The 23,500-nt window shown below is 45.2% G+C and overlaps 1 protein-coding gene across 7 annotated transcripts in view; it reads right to left on the bottom strand.

Moving 5' to 3' along the window:
• Positions 1 to 23,500, bottom strand: part of NPAS3 (neuronal PAS domain protein 3) — a 687,349-nt gene that overhangs the window by 60,280 nt on the left and 603,569 nt on the right. For all 7 annotated transcript variants that reach the window (XM_075329901.1, XM_075329903.1, XM_075329902.1 and 4 more), the window contains one exon: positions 15,455 to 15,561. In XM_075329901.1, coding sequence (XP_075186016.1) covers positions 15,455 to 15,561 — 107 coding nt within the window. The remainder of the gene's footprint in view (positions 1 to 15,454; positions 15,562 to 23,500) is intronic.

Below are 23,500 nucleotides of genomic sequence, written 5' to 3'. Positions count from 1 at the left end.
CTTCTCTCTCCGCTGTGTCCCCCTGTCTTCTCTCCCCGCTCTGTGTCCCCCTGTCTTCTCTCCCCGCTCTGTGTCCCCCTGTCTTCTCTCCCCGCTCTGTGTCCCCCTGTCTTCTCTCTCCGCTGTGTCCCCTTGTCTTCTCTCTCCGCTCTGTGTCCCCCTGTCTTCTCTCCCCGCTCTGTGTCCCCTTGTCTTCTCTCTCCGCTCCGTGTCCCCCTGTCTTCTCTCCCGGCTCTGTGCCCCCCTGTCTTCTCTCCCCGATCTGTGTCCCCCTGTCTTCTCTCCCCGCTCTATGTCCCCCTGTCTTCTCTCCCCGCTCTGTGTCCCCCTGTCTTCTCTCCCCGCTCTGTGTCCCCCTGTCTTCTCTCCCCGCTCTGTGTCCCCCTGTCTTCTCTCCCCGCTCTGTGTCCCCCTGTCTTCTCTCCCCGCTCTGTGTCCCCCTGTCTTCTCTCCCCGCTCTTTGTCCCCCTGTCTTCTCTCTCCGCTGTGTCCCCCTGTCTTCTCTCCCCACTCTGTGTCCCCCTGTCTTCTCTCTCCACTGTGTCCCCTTGTCTTCTCTCCACGCTCTGTGTCCCCCTATCTTCACTTCCCACTCTGTGTCCCCCTGTCTTCTCTCCCCGCTGTGTCCCCCTGCTCTGTGTCCCCCCGTCTTCTCTCCCCACTGTGCTTCAGTAATAGGGACGTGCAAAGTGTGCGTGCTCCCAAAGTGACGTCAGCATTGTGGAATATGTGCACATCGCATAATGACTCTGAGGACATACACCCAGATTCAGTGCGCATGCCAAGGCCAAGGACATTTTGTGAGCAAACGTGGAATTACAGGGGAGATTGCCAAGACGTCGAGGCAGTCACTGCAATTATTATTAAGGCGGGAGCCATGATTAAAAAAAAGTAGCATTACTGATGTTGATTGATAATGACTGGAGATGTCAATAGCACAAACCTATGACTGAAATGCAAGGTGTGGCATACATTCACCTAACCATATAAAGTCTTTTTTACATGGTTACAATTACATGGTTGTTGTTGTTTTTTAAACCTTGTTAGTGATGCACATGAGGTGTCAGGTACCCTTTAAATCTAAGGTGTACATTTCTGGTCCACAGACTCTATTTAGTTTAGGGTTCTATTGTCTACACTTATCTAGGGAGTCTGGGGTGTATATTTATTTTGTCAGTTTACATTTATTTATGGGTTTAGGGTTTTCTCAGAAGCCACTCATCCACAGTAGTCAATTTTCTTATGTTTTATATTTTCTTATATTTCACATCAAGGCCAACACACAATTGTTTTCATAGATGTGTTTTTGCCAACTTCCTGATGCTTTTCATTGATTCTCGATGTCTTGTTTAAAGAGGTGGTTCATTACTCTGCAGTAGTGGCCACATCTCTGTAATCCTGATAGGGAACACTTTTTGTAAATACCTTGTGTTGCCAATTCAGCCTCTGAGCGGGGCTATTGCGGTCCGCTCTTCCCCATCGTGTGACCCTCCCCGGGCTCCAAGACATCTGGGATACGGTGATGTCATGTTGACTTGACACCACCGAGCCCGGCCCCAGTCTCCCTGAGTGACTGGGCTGTGTGCGGCGTGTTACCGATTATCACAGCCCAGCACTGCTCCTGCTTGCTGCACTCTGCGATGGTGGAGAGAGCAGGCAACACGCTGGGCTGTGATGAGCAGTGAAATGCTGCCCACAGCTGGGTCACTGAGGAAGACTGGGGCCGGACAAAGTGGTGTCAAGTCAACTAGAAGTTGACGTGATATCACCGGATCCCAGATGTTTTGGAGCCCGGGGAGGGTCACACGATGGGGAAAAGCGGACCGCAATAGCGGCGCTCAGAGGCTGAATTGGCAAATAAAAGGTATTTGCAAAAAGCCTTCCCTATAAGGTTTACAGAGATGTGACCCCTACTGCAGAGTAGTGAACCACCCCTTTAATTAAAAAAGGTATTTTTGAGTGGTTTGCTCCACTTATACATAGATGATTTTGGGGCTGTCATGTTTAAGACAGATCTACACAAGTATTACCTTGCTTCTAATACACTGAAAAAAGGTTTAAGGACTTTGCTTTTCAGTACTGCACAACATGACCAGATTAGGAGACAGATTCTCAGGAAACAAGGCATCATCGACAAACAAAAATAATCTTAGATCTAGGTATAATCTTAGTAAACTTGAGAGGAAACAATGTTTCATAGTGTGTTATTGTGTACTTGTGATTTTGATTTTTATTAAGTTTTAGTACTCCTGTATATTTCTTATACATGCAGTCTCTTCAATAATTGGGTATTGGCAATGTCCAGGTACACAGTGTGATGCCTGTAGCATCAGGTATTCTTCTTCTCACTATAACTATGAAACCTAAGCCCAATGTCCACAGCGGGAAAGGGATTTGTGGACCACGTGAATAAACTAATGTGACTGAAATGAATATTGTCAAACAGAATGTGTAAAAAAAAAATCATCTCTTTTTATGAAGTGGTTATAAAAGATGTAATTTTATGTACTAAAGATATAGTGCAAATGTACTTTGCCTATTATACAGTCATGGCTGAAAGTGTTAGCACACTTGAAATTGTTTCAGAAAATTTTGTATTTCTCCCAGAAAAGTATTCCAATTACATAAGTTTTGATATGCACGTTTATTTACTTTGTGTCTATTGGAACAACATAAAAAAAATAGAGCAAAAAAAAAAAAAGGCAAATTGAGCATAACTTCACACAAAACCCAAAAATGAGTCAAACAAAATTGCTGGCAGCTTTCCAAAATTGTTTGTAAATAACTTTGTTTCAAGCATGTGATGCTCGTTCAAACTCGGCTGTGGCAAGTAACAGGTGTGGGCAATATGAAAATCACAAGTGAAATCAGGTAAAAACGGGAGAAGTGGAGTCAACCTTTGCATTGTGAGTGCAACACTGAGCATGTAGAACAGAAAGAAGAGAACTGTCTGAGAACTTCAGAATCAAAACTGTAGAAAAATATCAACAATCTCAAGTTTACAAGTCCATCTCCAGAGATCTTGATGTTTGTGCAACAGACTCAAGTAGTTTACAATCTAAAACACTGTAACTAATCTCCCTGTACGTGGACAGCAGAGAAAAATTAATGAAAGGTTACAATGCAGGATACTCCCGATGGTGGATAAGCCGCCCCATTCAAGGTCCAAAGTAATTCAAGCTGTCTTGCAGGCTCAAGGGGTATTAGTGTCAACGCAAACTAGCCATTGACATTTGAATGAAATTAAACACTCTGGCAGGAGACCCAAGAGGACCTCACTGATGGCACAGAGACAAACAATCTAGACTGCAGTCTGCCAAAATGTACATAAGTAAGCCAAAATAGTTCTCAGAAAGCATCTTGTGGACAGAGGAGACCAAAACAGGACGTTTTGGTAAAGCACATCATTTTACTCTATACCAAAAACAGAAAGAGTCCTACAAAGAAAAGAACACAATACCCACAGTCACATATGGTTTATTGTCAATGATGTTTTGGGCTTGTTTTGCTGTTTTTGACTCTTTGCATTGCATCATGAAATCTGAAGATTACAAAAGGATTTCGGGTTGCAATGTAGTGCTCAGGGTCAGAAAGCTGAGTTTGTGTCCTAGGTCATGGGTCTTCCAGCAGCACAATGACCCCAAACAGACTTCAAGAAGCTCCCAGAAATGGATAGAAACAAAGTGCTGGAGAGTTCTGAAGAGGCAGCAATGAGTCCGGATCTAAATCCCATTGACACCTGTGGAGAGACCTTAAAATTGCTATTGGGTGAAGACGCCTTCAAATATGAGCGACCTGGAGCAGTTTATAAAGAAGAGTCTGAAATTCCAGGTGAGAGGAGGAAGAATTTTGTGGATGGTTATAGGAAGCGACTGATTGCAGTCATTTATTCCAAAGGGTGTGCAATCCAATATTAAGTTGCGGGGGACAACAATTTATGGAGTTTTGTGTAAAATTCTGCCCAGTTTGCCTTTTTTTCTGTTTTTAATTGTGTTGTTACAATACACACACAAAAGAATTAACCCTGTATAACAAAATATGGTAAAAGGAAGGGAAAGTCAGCTCACCCATCCATGGAACCGTGCAACAGATTCAGTCAGTGCAAATCGGGCAAACAGTCCAAACCAGAAAAGGTAATAATGTCCAGCATCCGGAATCCATAAAAGTAGAATTTTTATTCAAAAAATCTTTAAAAACTTTCAATCCATAGTAAAAGGGTGAACTAGAGTGATCAAGAAGGTTCCTAAGTTCACACACACGCGTTTCGGATCATCTATCCTTATCTATATATATAATTGCCTTATTCTGTCTGTCTGTCTTGCTCCAAAATTGTGTCCTTACGGTGACACAAAGCTGATTGGCCGCTGGGCTCGCCATGGCCCCGCCCCCCCGCACGGATTGGCCGCTCGCCCAGGCAACTCGCCCACGCCCCGCCGCCCTCACGCAATGCACGCTCGCTCTGGCCCCGCCCCCCCCGCACGCATTCCCAGAACCGACCGACACGGAGCCATGACTCCCAGGTGAGTACTGTACCCCCGGGAGCCCACCTCAGCGTACGCCGCCAACCCAGCCGACACATACCCTCGCATTGCTGGGGTTGCCGCCGTATGCTGGTGTGGGCTCCCGTGCGAGCGGGGGACGGGATACGCTGGTAACCATGGTAGCATAGTTACCAGCGCATCAAGGTCCTGCAGCGGCGGAACATACACACACGCACGCACACACACACACATCAGATCATACTCACTCTCACACACACCTCACACATCCCATCGCATCCACACACTCACAACATCCTGGGATATCGCTTGCTTCTCGGCGGCGATACTGTGCAGTGAACTTCCAGGACCTGCCGGAGGATCACATGGCCAGAAGCATGTGGTATCTCTGGATGTTGTGAGTGTGAGCGCGTATGTGCAATATCGTCAATGTGTGAGTGTATGCGATCGGGTGTGTGTGAGTGTATGCGATCGGGTGTGTGTGAGTGTATGCAATCGGGTGTGTGTGTGTGTATGCGATCGGATCTGTGTCGGCAGAGGAGCACGGCGTGCTGGAGGAGGCTGGGAGGAGAGAGGCTGATCCTAGGGAAGGCTGGGAGGGGGAGGCTGAGAGAAGAGAGGCTGATGCTGGGGGAGGCTGAGGCTGGGGTAGGCTGGGAGGAGAGAGGCTGATGCTGGGGACAGAAAAGGCTGATGCTGGGAGGAGAGAGGCTGATGCTGGGAGGAGAGAGGCTGATGCTGGGAGGAGAGAGGCTGATCCTGGGGAAGGCTGGGAGGGGGAGGCTGAGAGAAGAGAGGCTGATGCTGGGGGAGGCTGAGGCTGGGGTAGGCTGGGAGGAGAGAGGCTGATGCTAGGGACAGAAAAGGCTGATGCTGGGAGGAGAGAGGCTGATGCTGGGAGGAGAGAGGCTGATGCTGGGAGGAGAGAGGCTGATGCTGGGAGGAGAGAGGCTGATGCTGGGAGGAGAGAGGCTGATGCTGGGAGGAGAGAGGCTGATGCTGCGGGCAGAGAGGCTGATGCTGGTGAAGCATGGGGGATGGAGCACGATGGGGGGTGCGCAGCATGGGGGATGGAGCACGATGGGGAGTGCGCAGCATGGGGGATGGAGCACGTTTGGGAGTGCGCAGCATGGCGGATGGACCACATTTGGGAGTGCGCAGCATGGCGGATGGAGCACAATTGGGAGTGCGCAGCATGGCGGATGGAGCACGTTTGGGAGTGCGCAGCATGGCGGATGGAGCACGTTTGGGAGTGCGCAGCATGGGGGATGGAGCACGTTTGGGAGTGCGCAGCATGGTGGATGGACCACGTTTGGGAGTGCGCAGCATGGCGGATGGAGCACGTTTGGGAGTGCGCAGCATGGCGGATGGAGCACGTTTGGGAGTGCGCAGCATGGCGGATGGAGCACGTTTGGGAGTGCGCAGCATGGCGGATGGAGCACGTTTGGGAGTGCGCAGCATGGCGGATGGTGCACGATGGGGAGTGCGCAGTATGGCGGATGGAGCACGTTTGGGAGTACGCAGTATGGCGGATGGAGCATGTTGGAGAGTGCGCAGCATGGCGGATGGACCACGTTTGGGAGTGCGCAGCATGGCGGATGGAGCACGTTTGGGAGTGCGCAGCATGGGGGATGCAGCACGATGGGGAGTGCGCAGTATGGCGGATGGAGCACGTTTGGGAGTGCACAGCATGGCGGATGGACCATGTTTGGGAGTGCGCAGCAAGGCGGATGGAGCACGTTTGGGAGTGCGCAGCATGGCGGATGGAGCACGATGGGGAGTGCGCAGCATGGGGGATGGAGCACGATGGGGGGTGCGCAGCATGGGGGGTGGAGCACGATGGGAGGTGCACACCTCCCCCCAACACACACACACACACGCGCACTGCACAACACACACACACACTGGGAACCACAAACACCGGCCTACACAGACACCCACACACACAGACAACGCTGCACACACACAACACCCAACACACAAACACCGCGGCATACATAAATATACGCACATACCGCACAACACACACATTGCACAAAACATACCTCCCCCCAAAACACACCACACACACACAAACTGCGCAACACACACACACAACGCTACAGACACACAGCGCTCCACAAACAACGCAACATACGCAACACACACACAACACCGCTCTCACCCCCCGCCACACCCAGACAACACCCAGAACATGTACAGTGCCCTACACAAACACTTGGTAAGTACACACAACAACATCTATATATATATATATATATATATAACAAAAATCATACATGAACTACACAATACGTAAATTCTAGAATACCCGATGCGTAGAATCGGGCCACCTTCTAGTTCATTATATAGCACTAACGTGTGTTTAACAAAATATGGTAATTGCAATAATTTTCTAGGAGAAATACTTCATTTTCTGGAATGGCTGCCATGACTGTACATGCCTTACTGGTAAATTATGGTCCATTGGTTCTTGGACCAAATAAAGTATCATGGACATTGTGGTCAAAGGTTCATAACTCAATTGACTCAGTGTTATGTATCCCGATTGTCCGGGAATATGAGCCTCATATTAAATATACAGTTGAGTGTTAAATTTCTTTGAACTGGGCAATTTTAGAATTTTTTCGTCAACTTCTTCCAAGGAACATAATGTTATTTCTCTGTTGCCATAGCCATATGAGGCTTTGTTTGTTTTTTGCCAGGTTAGTTGGAAGTTTGAATGACTTCATTCATTTTACCAGAAAATGTGGTGAAATAAACGCATTTGCACTATTGTTTTTTTGGGTATTACTTTTATGGTGCTCATTTTGTGATAAAAATGACCAGGCAATAAGATTTTTCAGGTCAGTACAATTAGGGTGATATCACAATTTTATTTTTTTTTTTTAATTTTTTTTTTTATATTTAGTGGTTAAAATAAGTTAAACATGTAAATAAAAATTAGATTGTGTTGCAATTTTCTGAGACCCATACATTTTTCTTCTTCCATCGATGGACTTGTGTGATTGCTCTAGTGTTCACTGATAACATTTAGGGTTATTCGAGGGAACTTAATTGACCAAAAAAATTGCAATTCTGGCATTTTGATTCATTTAGATTTAGGGCTAACTACAGAATATATAGTTTTATATTTAATAGACACAAGGGACAATACCAAATATATGAATTATGATGTACCAAATTTTTCGGATTATAACACACATTTTTCCTCCCAAACATTTTGGAGGAAAATGAGGGGTGCGTCTTAGAATCCGAATATAGCTTACCAAGGGGTGGGGTGGTGGAGAATGGTGACAGGAGGCAGGAGCAATGCTACGGGCTGTGAGGCAGAGAAAACATCCAAGAATCTAGCTTACCGGGGGGTAAAAATGATGGAGAATGGTGACAGGAGGCAAGAGCGATGCTGCGGGCTGTGTGCAGCTCCAAGTGCCATTTGTTTGAAACCCGCACCGCCGATGTCTTCAGAATGTCCTCTGCCTCACCACCCGCAGCACAGCGCCCACCGCACAGAGCAGCGCACAGCCCACAGCGCTCGCAGCACAGAGCAGCGCACAGCCTGCAGCGCTTGCAGCACAGAGCAGCGCACAGCCCGCAGCGCTCGCAGCACAGAGCAGCGCACAGCCCGCAGCTCTCGCAGCACAGAGCAGCACACAGCCCGCAGCGCTCGCAGCACAGAGCATCACACAGCCCACAGCACTTGCAGCACAGAGCAGCGCACAGCCCACAGCACTTGCAGCACAGAGCAGCGCACAGGCCAGATCACCACACAGCCCGTAGCATCGCTCCTGCCTCCTTTCTCCATTATTCTTACCCCCTGGAAAGCTATATTCCCGGATGTTTTCTCTGTATCACAGCACTGCCGATCATATGGGACACCAACCGCCCTTGTCTCCTGTGACCACCGCTCCAACATTGCTGCCACCCCCTGAAAGACACCACCGGAATAAAAGACTTAGACGGTCCCCCCCTTTTTTTTAACCTTTTTTTTCTCTTCTAACTTTGGGGTGCGCCTTATCCGGTGCATCTTATAAAACAAAAAATACAGTATATATATTTTAATTTTTTAAAGGGAATCTGTCACCAGGTTTTTGTCACCTAATCTGAGAGCAGCATAACGTAAGGGCAGAGATCCTGATTCCAGCGATGTGTCACTTAGTGGGCTACTTAGTGTAGTTTTGATAAAATCACTGTGTAATCAGCAGGAGATTATTATTATAGGACTACTTGACCTGCTGCCAGGTAGTCCAGCATATTCCTGAGCTCTGTATAACTGCTAGATCTGCAGCAGAGAAAACAGTGATTTTATCAAAATGACATCAAACAGCTCAGTAAGTGACACATCGCTGGAATCAGAATCTCTGCCTGTACATTATGCTGCTCTCAGATGGGGGAGCAAAAACCTGGTTACAGATTCCCTTTAATTAGTCCCCTGAGGTGACTTGAACCTGAGAACACTTGGTTGTCTATATAATACACTACAATAATGTAGTATTGCAGTGAATTGAGACAGTGAGGATTCCCTGTGCAGTTCTAACTTCTAACATGGCAAAAAATGGTTCTTCAAAAGTCCCCAGCTACCCTGGCAAATCAACAGCACCCTATGATTATATAGAGTGTGGAGGGGGGGGGGGCTTCATTAACGCCTGTTAAGTGCAGCTATCACACTTGACAACATCATTTATGAGGTTAAAATTTTTCCAATCACATCAGGTACTCTCTGGTAGTGGCTGTGTAACATTGTCAGTATCCTGAGCTGTTCCATGCAAGCAGTGCGCACAAGTAGCTAAGGGGTTAACTACTGGGTTATCAAAAGTTGGAAAACTGCAAAAAAGGGAAGTCCCAGTTAGGAGATAATAAGAAAAATCAGGGAATTGTGCTGTGTTTAACATATACAGGTGCATCTCAATAAATCAGAATATCTTCAAAAAGTTAACTTAGTTCAGAAATCCAATACAGCACTAGACCTCAGCAGCTTGGATTGTGGCCTCTCCACTCTTCCTCCAGACTCTGGGACCGCGATTTCCAAATGAAATGCTAAATTTACCAATCATCTGTAAACAACACCTTGGATCACTGAGCACAGTCCAGTTCTTTTTCTCCTTGGCCCAGGTAAGACGCTTCTGGCGTTGTCTATTGCTCATGAGGATTGACACAAGGAATGTGACACTTGTAGCCCATGTCCTGGATACGTCTGTGTGTGGTGGCTCTTGAAGCACTGACTCCAGCAGCGTCCACTCCTTGTGAATCTCACCCAAATTTTTGAATGGCCTTTTCTTAGCAATCCTATGAAGGCTGCAGTTATCACGGTTGTTTGTGCACCTTTTTCTACCACTCTTTTTCCTTCCACTCAACTTTCCATATGCTTGGATACAGCACTCTGTGAACAGCCAGCTCCTTTAGCAATGACCTTTTGTGCCTTACCTTACTTGTCTTCCCCATGATTGTATAGCCTACTGAACCAGACTAAGGGACCATTTTAAATGCTTAGGTAGCCTTTGCAGGTGTTCTGTGGGAATTATTCTAATTTTCTGACATAATGACTTTTGGATTTTCATTGGCTGTAAGCCATAATCATCAACATTAACAGAAATAAACACTTGAAATAAATCCCTCTGTGTATAATGACTCTATATAATATATAGGAATAGAGCCCTCTGTGTGTAATGACTCTATATAATATATAGGAATAGATCCCTCTGTGTGTAATGACTCTATATAATATATAGGAATAGATCCCTCTGTGTGTAAAGACTATATAATATATAGGAATAGATCCCTCTGTGTATAATGACTCTATATAATATATAGGAATAGATCCCTCTGTGTGTAATGACTATATAATATATAGGAATAGATCCCTTTGTGTGTAATGACTCTATATAATATATAGGAATAGATCCCTCTGTGTGTAATGACTCTATATAATATATGTGTTTCCCTTTTTGTATTGAATTACTGAAATAAATTAACTTTTTGATAATATTCTAATTTATTGAGATGCAGCTGTATATATGGAATACAGGACGGCCCCCTACATGACTGTAGATTAATGCTTTAGTCTTTAATAGCACAATGTGCAGATTTCGTGAATTTCTTAAACCAAAACAAGGACTGCAGAAAAGAATCAGCATTACTAAGCCATGAACCAACTCCCTATGATTTCCCTCCTACATGCTGCTAACAACATGGATATATACTGTAAGTATTACGGTTGCTGTGGCTCTGGAGACTATGTCCGGATTTCTTGCTACTGCACATGTGCAAGCGCTGGAGACTAAGTCCTATCTTGGAGCCATTGCACATGTGCGGGTGACATCATCGCTGACACGAGGTCACATGTCTCTGACACCTTCTAAGCTGATTGGCCACTGGTCATGTGCTTGTGACACGTGGTCACATGTCTCTGACACCTTCTATGCCGATTGGTCGCTGGTCATGTGCTTGTGACGCTTTGCTCGGTGATAGGCCAGCGTGACGTCATTGCTGTCATTCTGGCAGCGGATTGGCTCTGGTGTCCTCCATCTTGGATGAGGCACAGAGTCTATATAAGACCCTGACGCACGCTGCCCGGCGCTCAGTCCTCTTGGTTCATGCATGAGGGTAGATGCCCTGTGCACGTCCCTCTAGGCATCTCTCTGTCTATGCTAGGTGAGCGCTACCGGCAGGGAAGCGTTCTTATACCTTACAGGTTCGGCTGTAGTCCGTATCCTTACCTCTTAGTGGAGCGGACATAGGCAGGTGTCTGAGGCACATGGTCCGGCTGGGCCTTGTGATTCTACTCGTAGGTGGACGTTGCTGCTAGGGTAACGTTCCTTATACTGCGTCTGGCAGTTGTTCGTATCCTCGCACACTAGGGGAGCGAACAGAGGTAGGAGCTTTGTGCGGCTTATGCTGCTGTCCATTTCTTTTGCACAACTAGAAGAGCGGACCTAGGCAGGTGCCATATCTAGTGGTTCGTGTCCTCGCACACTAGTGGAGCGAACGCAGGTAGGAGCTTTGTGCGGCTTACGCTGCTGTCCGTCTCTTTTGCACCACTAGAAGAGCGGACCTAGGCAGGTGCCATATCTAGTGGTTCGTGTCCTCGCACACTAGTGGAGCGAACGCAGGTAGGAGCTTTGTGCGGCTTACGCTGCTGTCCGTCTCCTGGCACCACTAGAGGAACGGACCTAGGTAGGTGCCATTTCACACTCACTGCTTTTGTCTCTGTGATCTTTAACAGAGACCATTCCACACACCCTCCAAGTATGGGAGGAATTGCTTTATTTTCTAATTATATTCCTCTGTGAGTTTAACAGAGGTATTGCACTCTGCACTTGTGCTATTATTTTTTACAGTGGCACGCTTATATACCCCTTATCCTCTGCCATAGTCTGCAGCAGAGTCTTTGCACGGTGGACCCTGACTTTCTGACATTCCTTTAGGTATTTTTATCAGACAGCCCCCCGTAACAGTAAGCAGGTACATTTTTATGTTTATAGTCTTCTATCTATATACAGGCGGAGCCCTGAGTTTCTAACAAAAACAAATATAACTGAGCAGGCTTGTCCCTCCATAACAAGAAATGTTGCATAGAGATGGGTTGCATAGAGATGTAACTTTGCACCCATAGACTCCTAAGGGGCTCAGCTGTACCTGTCTATGCCTCTAATTTCAGGCTTCCATGAATACTGTGTTGATTTCAAATGAGTAAGACAGAAACATGCACAACCCCTGCCTAAGCAGCCTGTGTAAGTGTGGAGCGGCCTCACACAGTCCCAGGCTACGGCATACACGGCGCCTAACTGCCTAAGTGGTCTGCCTAGAGTGTGGAGTTGCCATCTCACAGATCCCAGACCACTATGAGCACAACGCTTGCCTAAGCAGCCTAAATGTGGAGCAACCTCTCATAGAAATCAGGCTACAGTATATAGGGCAATATGGCTGAAGATTGTGCACCCATGTGTGCCGGAGAGAGGCTTATAACACCTAAGCCACTCCCCAAACACATTACCAGTCATTGTCTGATGACCAATGGTGGGTTGCTAGGTCATAGGGGCGGGCGTCTGCAAGCCAATCAGGTGTCATCACATCAGCATGACATCTGACGCCAGTCAGCCTATCAGGTCCTGCCACATCTTCAGCAAAACAGCTGACATCAGTCGGCCAATCAGGTCCTACCAGGTCACGGACATGCCCAGTAGCGCTCAAACCGGACTTAGCCTCAGACAGATGACAAAGTGTGTGAGCATGCTCAGTAGCCTGAACTGAGGACTTAGCCTCAGAAATGAGACTATCAGGCTGAGCATGCCCAGTAGGCAAAACGCCAGACTTAGTCTCAGAAAGAGAGACAAGTACCTGAGTATGCACACTAGCCGCTTCTCCACACTAAGGCCGGTTTCACACATCTGGCTTTTCGCCATTTTGCCGGATTCGGCGCATGCCAGTACAGTGTATACAGTACAATGGCAGCGCCGCAACTTCTGGGTCACATGCTCCAGTCACATGACAGCATGTGACCGGCGCTTGTCGCGCTGCCATTGTACTATATACGATGTACTGGTGTGCGCCGAATCCGGCAAAACGGCGAAAAGCCGGATGTGTGAAACCGGCCTTAGATGTGGAGCACCGAGCAGCCAATTGGACAATCCGAGGCACGGCCACAAACGGAGTTCATTAACAGATTCTTAAGTAATCAGAGATCTTAAAGGGAATGCACCAACAGAAAGTGACCTAATGCTTAAATTACAGTTTTCTGTTCAACTGTCAGTGTTATTTTCCATATCACACTCTATTATAAATACAAATGAAAAATCTTGCTATTTTAACACCTTATTGGGGCTTTTTTAGACTTTAAAAAGGGTTATCTGAGACATAAAATAAAATGTTTCACATTATAACCCCTCTAGACATAATTGTTCATCCGCAGACATACAGTATGCACTGAGCCCTGTATGAATTTGAATAACCATGAAGTCTTATTTGCATTCGGTTCAGTCTGGGATCCCAAACTGGGAGTGAATCCAAATAAAAGGTGAAAAGTAGCAGAAGTCCACACGCTTTTTCTATGTTCTGAATCCACTTGCTTTTTTGCTAGGAAAAAATAAATATATATATATATATATATATATATATATATATATATATATATATATACATATATGTATATATACACATGTTAAAACTGCACCACTACTGCACTGTGTGAACAAATGCCTGGCAATAATGGCATATCCTTGCAGTTATCCTATTATCTTCCTATCCAAACTGAATTTCTCAAACCTAAAGTGTCCCTATATGCAGTAATAACTCTGGAATGCTTTAATTGGGACACATTGTACTTTATGTTAGTGGTAAGATAGGCAAATATGTTTTACGTTTATTTATGAAAATTGTCATGATTCCGATGCGTGTTTATCTGCTCTTCTGCAGAGCTTCATATTTTCTGCCGGTGAACTCGTTGTTCCTGATCTAAGTCCTGTGTGGTGTGGGGGGGTCTGTTCTTTGAAGCCTCGTTCCTGGGTATGGCTTGCTTTATCCGAGAGCTAGTCTACCTGGAACACCGTCAGTGATAGTTCCTGTTTTGCAGTGCATGTCTCTTGTTCCCGTAAATGACTGACCTGATCTTGTCCTGCTTCCTAGCTCCTCGTACCCTGTCCCATCTCCTCCCCTACTCCGTCTTGACTCCCCGTCTCCCTGACCTTCGGCTTGTTCCTGACCTCCAGCTCCGCGCTCTCCCATGTACCTGACTTGTCTTCTAGGTTATTGACCTCGGCTTGTATCCTAACCCCCCGTCTCTGCTCTCTCCCATGTACCTGACTTGTCCTCTTGGCTACCGACCTCGGCTTGTATCCTGACCCCAGCTCCGCTCTCTGTCTGGTACTTTACGTGACTTCCTGGTTTACTGGCTCTCAGCTCGCACACTGACTTCGGCTTCTCTCTCTCCCTCTGTTACTGACGTGATCTCCCAGCTCCTGACCCCTAGCTAGTTCGACTTCCCCTACATATATCCTCCAGTAGGGTATCAAGCAACTCAGTGATCTAGCATCTCATTACACCTGGGTGCACGGCATCACAAAAATATTGGAAACTTGATGAAAATGTAGAAACATTATCAATTTTCAAACTTTAAATGTTTATAACCTTAAACCAAATAGTCATACTACAACATTTCCCATGTCTACTTTACGTCAGCATCAATTTTCCAATGTCCTTTTATTGTGTTAGGACGTTAGAGGGTTTAGCAGCAATTTTACATTTTTTCAAACAAACTTAAACTTTTATTTTATTTTTTAGAGACCTGTTCAGTTTTGAGGTGAGTATATACAGGACAACTCGCAAAAGTGATTCCATTCTAAAAAGAACTCTGAAAGCATTTAAAGCTGCTCGCAGGTAGCTTGTTAACCCTTCAGGTGCTTCACAAGAGTTAACACAAAGTGGAATAAATTAAATTAAATTTTAATTTTTGTATTTAAATGTTGCTAGCATCCTAACAGGTCACTACAGCTGGCAGACCCCAAGGCTATTACTTGGCCCCAGGTGGCTGTTACAACCATCGGGGCCACACAATCACATTTGCATAGGGGTGCCATTGAGGTTAAAGAAGGAGGTCCCTTCCTCTGTTAACTATCTAGATGCTGCTGTTGTTATTGACAGCAGCATCTATGGGGTTAAATAGCTATGGTCAGTGCTAACAGTAATTAATGTAGCAGATATAGCCCACACCTGCTGCAATTTCACATATCTGAGATGCTATTATTTTTATTTCGAAGGTCAGTAAAAAAGCCAAATTGGCAAAAAATAAGGGGTTAACAGGCACAATCAATATCACATGTATTGTTCATCTACAATTTTGCTGAATAATATAATAGTCATTCGTAATATTGTGTGTGGGACATAAGGAAAGGAAAAAGGATATACGTCTTGCAAGTTATCGGAATATCAGCGCACAGCAGGTAACGGTGCGACATACTCACAGTCCAGGTGGCTGTGCCTAATGCCTTCCACATCTTCAGCGTGAATGAAGTGATAGCATCGTTTACCCATCAGATCCACAGCATTGAGGTCCATGTAATCACTGATTCTGTAACATTTAAGAATGTGAAATGTGTTAATAATCCAAAAACACTATCTCAGTCTACCATTAGGACATTGCAGTGGATAGAATATTTATAATGGTAGGTCCTCTTTAAGGACTGGAAATTATCACTTGCCATAAACATGTAATTTCTCTCTCGCCTCATGGGAGGACACAGGACCATGGTTATAGTGCTGGATCTAGGAGGCGGACAATAGGCAAACAAAAAAGTTAGCACCACCCCAGCAGTGTATATCCACCAGCTGACAGGAACCCCATTCAGAGTTGTGATACCAAACACCCAGATGTAATTAGACACTACTCCATTAGGTGTTGCCAGTAACACCAGTGGAGGATATCTGCAGGGGGTGTACACTAGGTATCGCCAGACACACTGGTGAGGGATAGTCAAACAAGCCAGGAGTCAGAAGCCGGGACAAGCAGTGACTGAGCCGGACAAGCTGAAGTCTAAGGGGTGCTTCACATATAGCGAGATCGCTACCGAAATCGCTGCTACGGCACGGTTTTGGTGACGCAACAGTGACCTCATTAGCGATCTCGCTGTGTGTGACACTGAGCAGCGATCTGGCCCCTGCTGCGAGATCGCTGCTCGTTACACACAGCCCTGGTTCGTTTTCTTCAAAGGCGCTCTCCCGCTGTGACGCACAGATCGCTGTGTGTGACAGCGAGAGAGCGACGAAATGAAGCGAGCAGAAAGCAGGAGCCGGCGTCTGGCAGCTGTGGTAAGCTGTAACCAGGGTAAACATCGGGTAACCAAGGTGGTTACCCGATATTTACCTTAGTTACCAGCCTCCGCCGCTCTCACGCTGCCTGTGCTGCCGGCTCCGGTTCTCTGCACATGTAGCTGCAGTACACATCGGGTTAATTAACCCGATGTGTACTGTAGCTAGGAGAGCAAGGAGCCAGCGCTAAGCAGTGTGCGCGGCTCCCTGCTCTCTGCACATGTAGCTGCAGTACACATCGGGTTAATTAACCCGATGTGTACTGTAGCTAGGAGAGCAAGGAGCCAGCGCTAAGCAGTGTGCGCGGCTCCCTGCTCTCGCGGTTATGATCGCTGCTTCGGCTGCTGTGTTTGACAGCTAAGCAGCGATCATAACAGCAACTTACAAGGTCGCTGTTACGTCACAGAAAATGGTGACGTAACAGCGACCTCGTTGTCGCTGTCGCTTAGTGTGAACCAGCCCTAAGTGAGAGCCGAGGGTCTATAAACCAGTAAGACACGTCAAGAACCAGGAAGAAAGTGGAAACTGGAGTCAGGGGACGAGCAGAGGTTGGGAAGGCAAGAGGGCAAGTTGGGTACACGAGAGCAAGAGGAGCTGGGGTCAGGAAACTAGCCAAAGATCAGGGAGTCAGGTCAGAGTAGGGGAGGAGAAAGGAAGGAGGTAGGAGGAACTAGGTAGCAGGACAAGATCAGGTCAGTCACTTACAGAAAGCAGAGACGTACACTACCGAACAAGAACTATCAATGGAGGCATTCCGGGGGGAACAACTCCCAGATAAAGCGAGATAAAGCAGAGCAATCACTTGGAACGAGGCTCCAAAGAACAGGTCTCTCCCACACAACACAGTCAGGGAACCAGAGGAAAATATGAGGCCCAGCATAGGCTCTGCAGGATAACAGAGCATCGCTAACCAGAATCATGACATCAGTTTTTTGTTTAGTGTCTAATGGAGGCAGACGTGGGTCTGCGGTCAAATCCACTTTCCACCTTGTGTAAGTATGCTTTTTTATGTTTTATCCCCTCCCTTGGGACTGCTTTGGAACATCTCATGGTCTTGTGTCCCCCAATGAGATGAGAGAGAAAAGAAGATTTTTGTGTACTCACTGTAAAATCTCTTTCTCGGAGTCCTCATTCGGGGACAGCTCCCTCAATAGATTTATGACTTTTCTATGAATTGGTTTCCTGTCAGCTGGGGGATATACACTGCTGGGGAGGTGCTAACTTTTTTGTTTGCCTAGTGTCAGCCTCCTAGATCCAGCAGCATATACCCATGGTATCCTGTATCCTCCAATGAGGGCTCAGAGAAAGATTTTATGGTGAGTACCCTAAATCTCCTTTTATCACCTGATGTAAATGCTGCTGTTCTGAATTTGGTGTTATTTTTTTTTCGTTCCCTCTGTATAAATTTCAACTTTTAGCTATATGGACGTGGTCTTGAAGCAGACATTCACAAAAAATTGTCGATGATCACACCCACTTGACTAAAAGACTAGATTTACATTCAGGTAAGAAGGGACCATGTCTCGGGAACAGAGAGGTGCAGAAAAAAAAAGAATAATGACAGATTTAGGAGGAAAGTAGCATTTACATCAGATAGAAAACACATATTTATGGCAATAAGTTATGTAGAAGTTTACTAATACACCTTTTACTATAAAGATAGGCAGGATTGTATAAAGCTTGTCTGCTGTAATGCCTTAGCTGTTCTCTGACTTTTGTAGTCGGCACAGAATTTATATGACCACATTACCCTTTTCCAGTCTTGTTATGTCTAATTCCAGTCTTTCGTAGCACAGACAAAATATGTTTTGTTAAAAACGCAGAAATCTCCATTGTTTTTAGTAAATATTCCCTTAGAAAATTAGGTAAATGTAGCGGCAAATAAATGCTGCTAGTAACCAATGGAATGATGCAAATGTAACATAATTATCAATGCATTTTTTGCTCATTTTAGGTATAGCACGTATTGTAGTGTCCTACATAGGAGCGATGGGATTCTTCCTAATTTTGACAGATACAGAGAAAACGTGGACTAAACAACCTGAAAATGCAGCTAGTTCATTAGTGGCCTCTTGTCTAACTTTACACCACACAGTTGTACTTTGCAACATGGTGCGTGGTGTTAAGTCTTAAGGGTGCTTTACACGCTGCGACATCCCTAGCGATTGCTAGCGATGTCGCGAGCGATAGCACCCGCCCCCGTCGTTCGTGCGATATATGGTGATCGCTGCTGTAGCGAACAATATCGCTACAGCAGCGTCATATGCACATACCTGTTCAGCGACGTCGCTGTTGCTGCCGAACAATCCCTCCTTCAAGGGGGAGGTGCGTTCGGCGTCACAGCGACGTCACAGCGGCGTCACAAAATGGCCGCCCAATAGAAGCAGAGGGGCGGAGATGAGTGGCTGGAACATGCTGCCCACCTCCTTCCTTCCTCCTTTCTGATGGACGCAGGTAGGATGATGTTCGTCGTTCCTGCGGTGTCACACACAGCGATGTGTGGTGCCGCAGGAACGACGAACAACCTGCGGAATGAACACCAACGAAATTATGATTTGGAGCGAGAAGTCAACGATCAACGTTTTTTGCGATCGTTGATCGTCGCTCCTAGCTGTCACACGCTGCAATGTCGCTAACGACGCCGGATGTGTGTCACAAACACCGTGACCCCGACGATATATCGTTAGCGATGTCGCTGCATGTAAAGCACCCTTTAGGCCACACCGACATACTAACTAAGCCATGTAACTAAATTACACCACCTATTGTGCGAAATGCAAAGAAAGCCTTGAATACATGTTAAATTTGGGGCAAGGTATGCAAGTTGTTTTTTTTTTTCTCCCAAATTATAGTGTATTTAGCCCAAGTTTTCCCCGGTAAGATGGGCTCTTGTGTACAAATAATAAGCATATACAGTAGATCCTGGTAACACTGGTCAGTATAGGTAAGACTGCTCTAGGCCCGTTTCACACATCCAGCATTTCGCCAGTTGCCAAATCCGGCATTTCGCATGCAGTACAGTACATTCATTTACAGTGGAAGCGCAACACCATGTGGACAAATGCGATTGTGCATGAAGCACACAACCGCACGGTGTCGCGCTTCCACTGTAAATGAATGTACTGTACTGCATGCGAAATGCCGGATCCGGCGAAATGCCGGATGTGTGAAACGGGCCTTAGTCCATTATCTCCAAATTCTCAATGTCAGTCAGCTGCTTCTAAGGCTAACAATATAGAGTTGAGTAATAAATGGCATGGATTGCAGGATAGGGCTATAATCTTTATACTTTTGTTATTTGCCTTTTCAGTACATTGAAGTAGACTTAGTTATAGAACCACTCTACCATTATCCCCTTAGCCAAAGTGCACCGTGCAGGCATTAAGATCTTTACCAATGTCTGCCTTCTGTCCCCACTTTCGTTCTGGTCCTCATTCACACCACGTGGCTAGCTTCCACGTGTCTTCTGTGTGGCCTGGAGGTGACTTTGTCAGTGTTAGGCTGTTGTCATCCATTAGAACAGATCCGTTAGGAAACTGATTTCCGCCGGATCCATTTTTTTAACACGGGAGTCTATGGACAACGGCGTTGTTAACCGATTGCTATTTAGCCATCCGTTGTACTTGCATTTGTAACTGATCCGTTGTTTTCTTAACAGATCCAATACAAATGGAGGATTAGATAGCAATCCGTTAAGAGATCCATAGAGTCCAAGTTAAAAACTAATTTGGTTCACATCAGTTATTTAACAACGGACAAAAAAGTTGTGTTTGCAGAACTTTTTTGCAAACGGATCTCTAACGGATCAGTGATAACGGATGATTACTGTCCAGCTTAAGTCACGCGTTCAGTATTTAGTCACTATTTGTAGCCAAAATCAGGATTGGAGAAAAAATGCAGAAGTTGTGACATGTTTCTATTTTACTTTTCTCTGATTGTTCCACTCCTGGTTTTGACTACAAATACTGAGGGGAAAAAACTGCCCAAATACTGAATGTGTGAACGTGGCCTAAGACTCACACTGTGTCTCTCGTAGAGTGACATTTAGAAAGCAACTTCCAGTGTACTCTGAAGACGCTGTTGAAGCCGGTGATTCAGAACAGCGGTCACATGGTGCAGAACAGGATTTCGACTGCCCAGGGAATGGAAGAAGGCATTGATCAGTAAGTAATTAAATATTTAATGCACATAATACTTATGACTAGGGTATCAGATGGGTAGATAAAAAATTATTGCTGGAATGATCGTTTAACGTTTAAACTATCATTCTAGCAATTATTTTTTATCTAAGATGGACACATTACCACAGGATGGGGATAAGGATGGGCACATTACTACAGGATAGGCACATTACTACAGGATAGGCACATTACTACAAGGGGGACAAGGATAGACACATCACTACAAGAAAGGGACAAGAATGGGCACATTACTACAGGATAGGGACAAGGATGGGTACATTACTACAGGATGGGGTCATTACTACAAGGGGCACAAGGATGGGCACATTACTACAGGATGGACACATTACTACAAGGGGGACAAGGATGGACACATCACTACAAGAAGGGGACAAGAATCGGCACATTACTACAGGATGGGCACATTACTACAGGATGGGGACAAGAATGGGGCTTATTACTACAGGATGGGCACAAAGAAGGGGCAAATTACTTCATGATGGGGACAATAATGGGTATATTACAGGATGGGGATAAGAATGGGCATATTACAGGATGGGGAGAAGGATGGGCACATTACTACAGAATGGGCACAAGGATGGGCACATTACTACAGGATGGGCACATAAATACAGGATGGGGACAAGGATGGGGTACATATACAAAAGTACACACATATAAAAAATACACAAAGAAAAGCCACATTTCTGATGCATGTAACTTTAGTAATATTTCCCATTATTTATCAAATAAGGTACAAATTTTGTGAAAGTACAGAGGCCATTTACATTTGTCTTTACCCTTTTAAAGTCTTTCCTCTACCTGTTGCAGTGAACACAGTCAATTCCTCTTGTGAGATACTTAGTATGGTATATCTCACTCTATGCCAAGAACAATGTAAGGCAAATATAAGAATGCCACTTCTTCCCACACCCCCCTCACAAGAGTTAAATCTTCTCCTTTTGTCCTTTCCAAAGACTTTGCAAAAGTGAATGTAACTGGAAGTAATTAACGAGCAATTATTTCTGTCGGATCGCAAAGGCGGAAAACAACGAGGCCACTAATTACCCAAAGCGCGGGCGACACAACACTTTCTGCGCTGCTGTATCGGAATTATAATAATCAGCGGATATTACTCGACGAATGATATAAATGACAAAGCGTGTAATAACCTGTAATAGCACTAATAATGGTAATAATAAGCCTGGTGATAATAGCAATGATCATCATTATATTGCCTGAATAATGAGCCAGCTAATGAAGCAATGCGAAACAAAGGAAGTCATAGTACAGTGCTGTATACAATAACACACAAGAATATATCCACACACCCACAACTGCCCCCCAGATGCCGTATAGTATACAATACCCCGCAACTGCGCCAAGTGTGGACAATGTAGGGTTACATGACACTATCTCCACAGCAGATTAGGAGAGGCACTGTGAAGCACAGGGAACATATGAATGTACACCCATATAAAAGTACACTCATATAAAAGTACACCCAGATAAAAGTAGACTGATATAAAAGTGCACCCATATAAAAGTACACCCATATAAAAGTACACCCAAATAAAAGTACACCCAAATAAAAGTACACCCAAATAAAAGTACACCCTTACCAAAGTAGACCCATAGAAAAAGTAGACCCATGGAAACATTACACCCTTAAAAAGTATAGCCATATAAAAAGTACACCCCTATAAATATACACACACTAACATACAACCTAATAAAAAGTACACCCTTAAAGTACACATGTGGCACCCCTGAGGCTTCAGTCACCACAGGGCATTGCATTTCATTCAAAGTGCGATGCCTGGACTCAGGTGCTGAAGGAGTTAATCACTGGTGTTGTTTTCTCCATTACAAAACATCTAGATCACAGATCAGGGCAGTGGCGGACCTGGGTAGGAGTATGACTATATTTGTTACTTTTTATATCTGCAACCAATTAGTCAAGGAAAATTTAATTCTGAACAACCCCTTTAACAAAATCAAAAAACCTCATCACTTCAAAAAAAATTGGGTTAGCAAACTATCCTTGGAGTGCATGCGAGATCACGTACATATATTTATGATTTAAAATGAAACAACTGAGATACATTTGTAGTGGAGACTTTCAGGCTTAATTAAAGGGGTTGAACAAAAATATCCTATAAAATGTTTAGGAATTGTCACCATTTTTCTACAAAGCCCCCTCATTTCAGGGGCTCAAAAGTAATTGGATAAATTTTCTTTACCAAAAATAAAATACTCATTTTTAATTTTTCATAGAGAATCCTTCGCAGGCAATGACTGCCTGAAGTCTGGAGTCATGGACGTCACCAATCGTTGGATATCCTGCTTTGTGATGCTTTGTCGCCCATTACTGTAGCTGACTTCAGTTGTGGTTTGTTTGTGAGTCTTTCTGCCTTAGTTAAGCATGTGAAATGCTGCTTGATGAGTTCAGATCTAGTGACTGACTCGGCCATTGCAGAATATTCCAAGTCTTTGCCTTACAAAACTCCTAGGTTGCTTTTGGGTCATTGCCGATCAATCTTGCTGCATTTAGTTGAATCTGAGCATAAATTATAACCCCTTTACATTTCAGAAATCATCCAGCTGCTTCTGTCTTCAGTCACATCATCAATAAACACTAGTGACCCAGAGTTATTAGAAGCCATGCATGCTCTGTCATCACACTGCCCCCAGCATATGTTACTGATGATGTGCTGTGCTTTGGATCATGAGCCGTTCCAAGCTTTCTCCACATGTTCTTCTTCCCATCATTTTTGTATAGGCTGATCTTAGTTTCCTCTGTCCACAGAATGCTTTCCATAACTCGGCGACTTCTTTAAATATTTTTTAGCCTTTCTATTTTTCAGGCTGATTAATGGTTAGCAGCTTGTGGTGAACCCTCTGTATTTGCTCACATGAAGTCTTCTCTTTATAATAGACTTAGATGCTGAAACACCTACGTCTTGGAGAGTGTTCTTCACTTGGGTGGATGTTACAGAGGGACTTTCCTTCACCATGGAA

The sequence above is a fragment of the Anomaloglossus baeobatrachus genome, chromosome 12 (genome assembly GCF_048569485.1).
Source record: "Anomaloglossus baeobatrachus isolate aAnoBae1 chromosome 12, aAnoBae1.hap1, whole genome shotgun sequence".
In the NCBI taxonomy this organism is placed as follows: Eukaryota; Metazoa; Chordata; class Amphibia; order Anura; family Aromobatidae; genus Anomaloglossus; species Anomaloglossus baeobatrachus.
The sequence above is the reverse complement of the archived record's forward strand: the minus strand, read 5'-3'. Positions and strand labels throughout refer to the sequence as shown.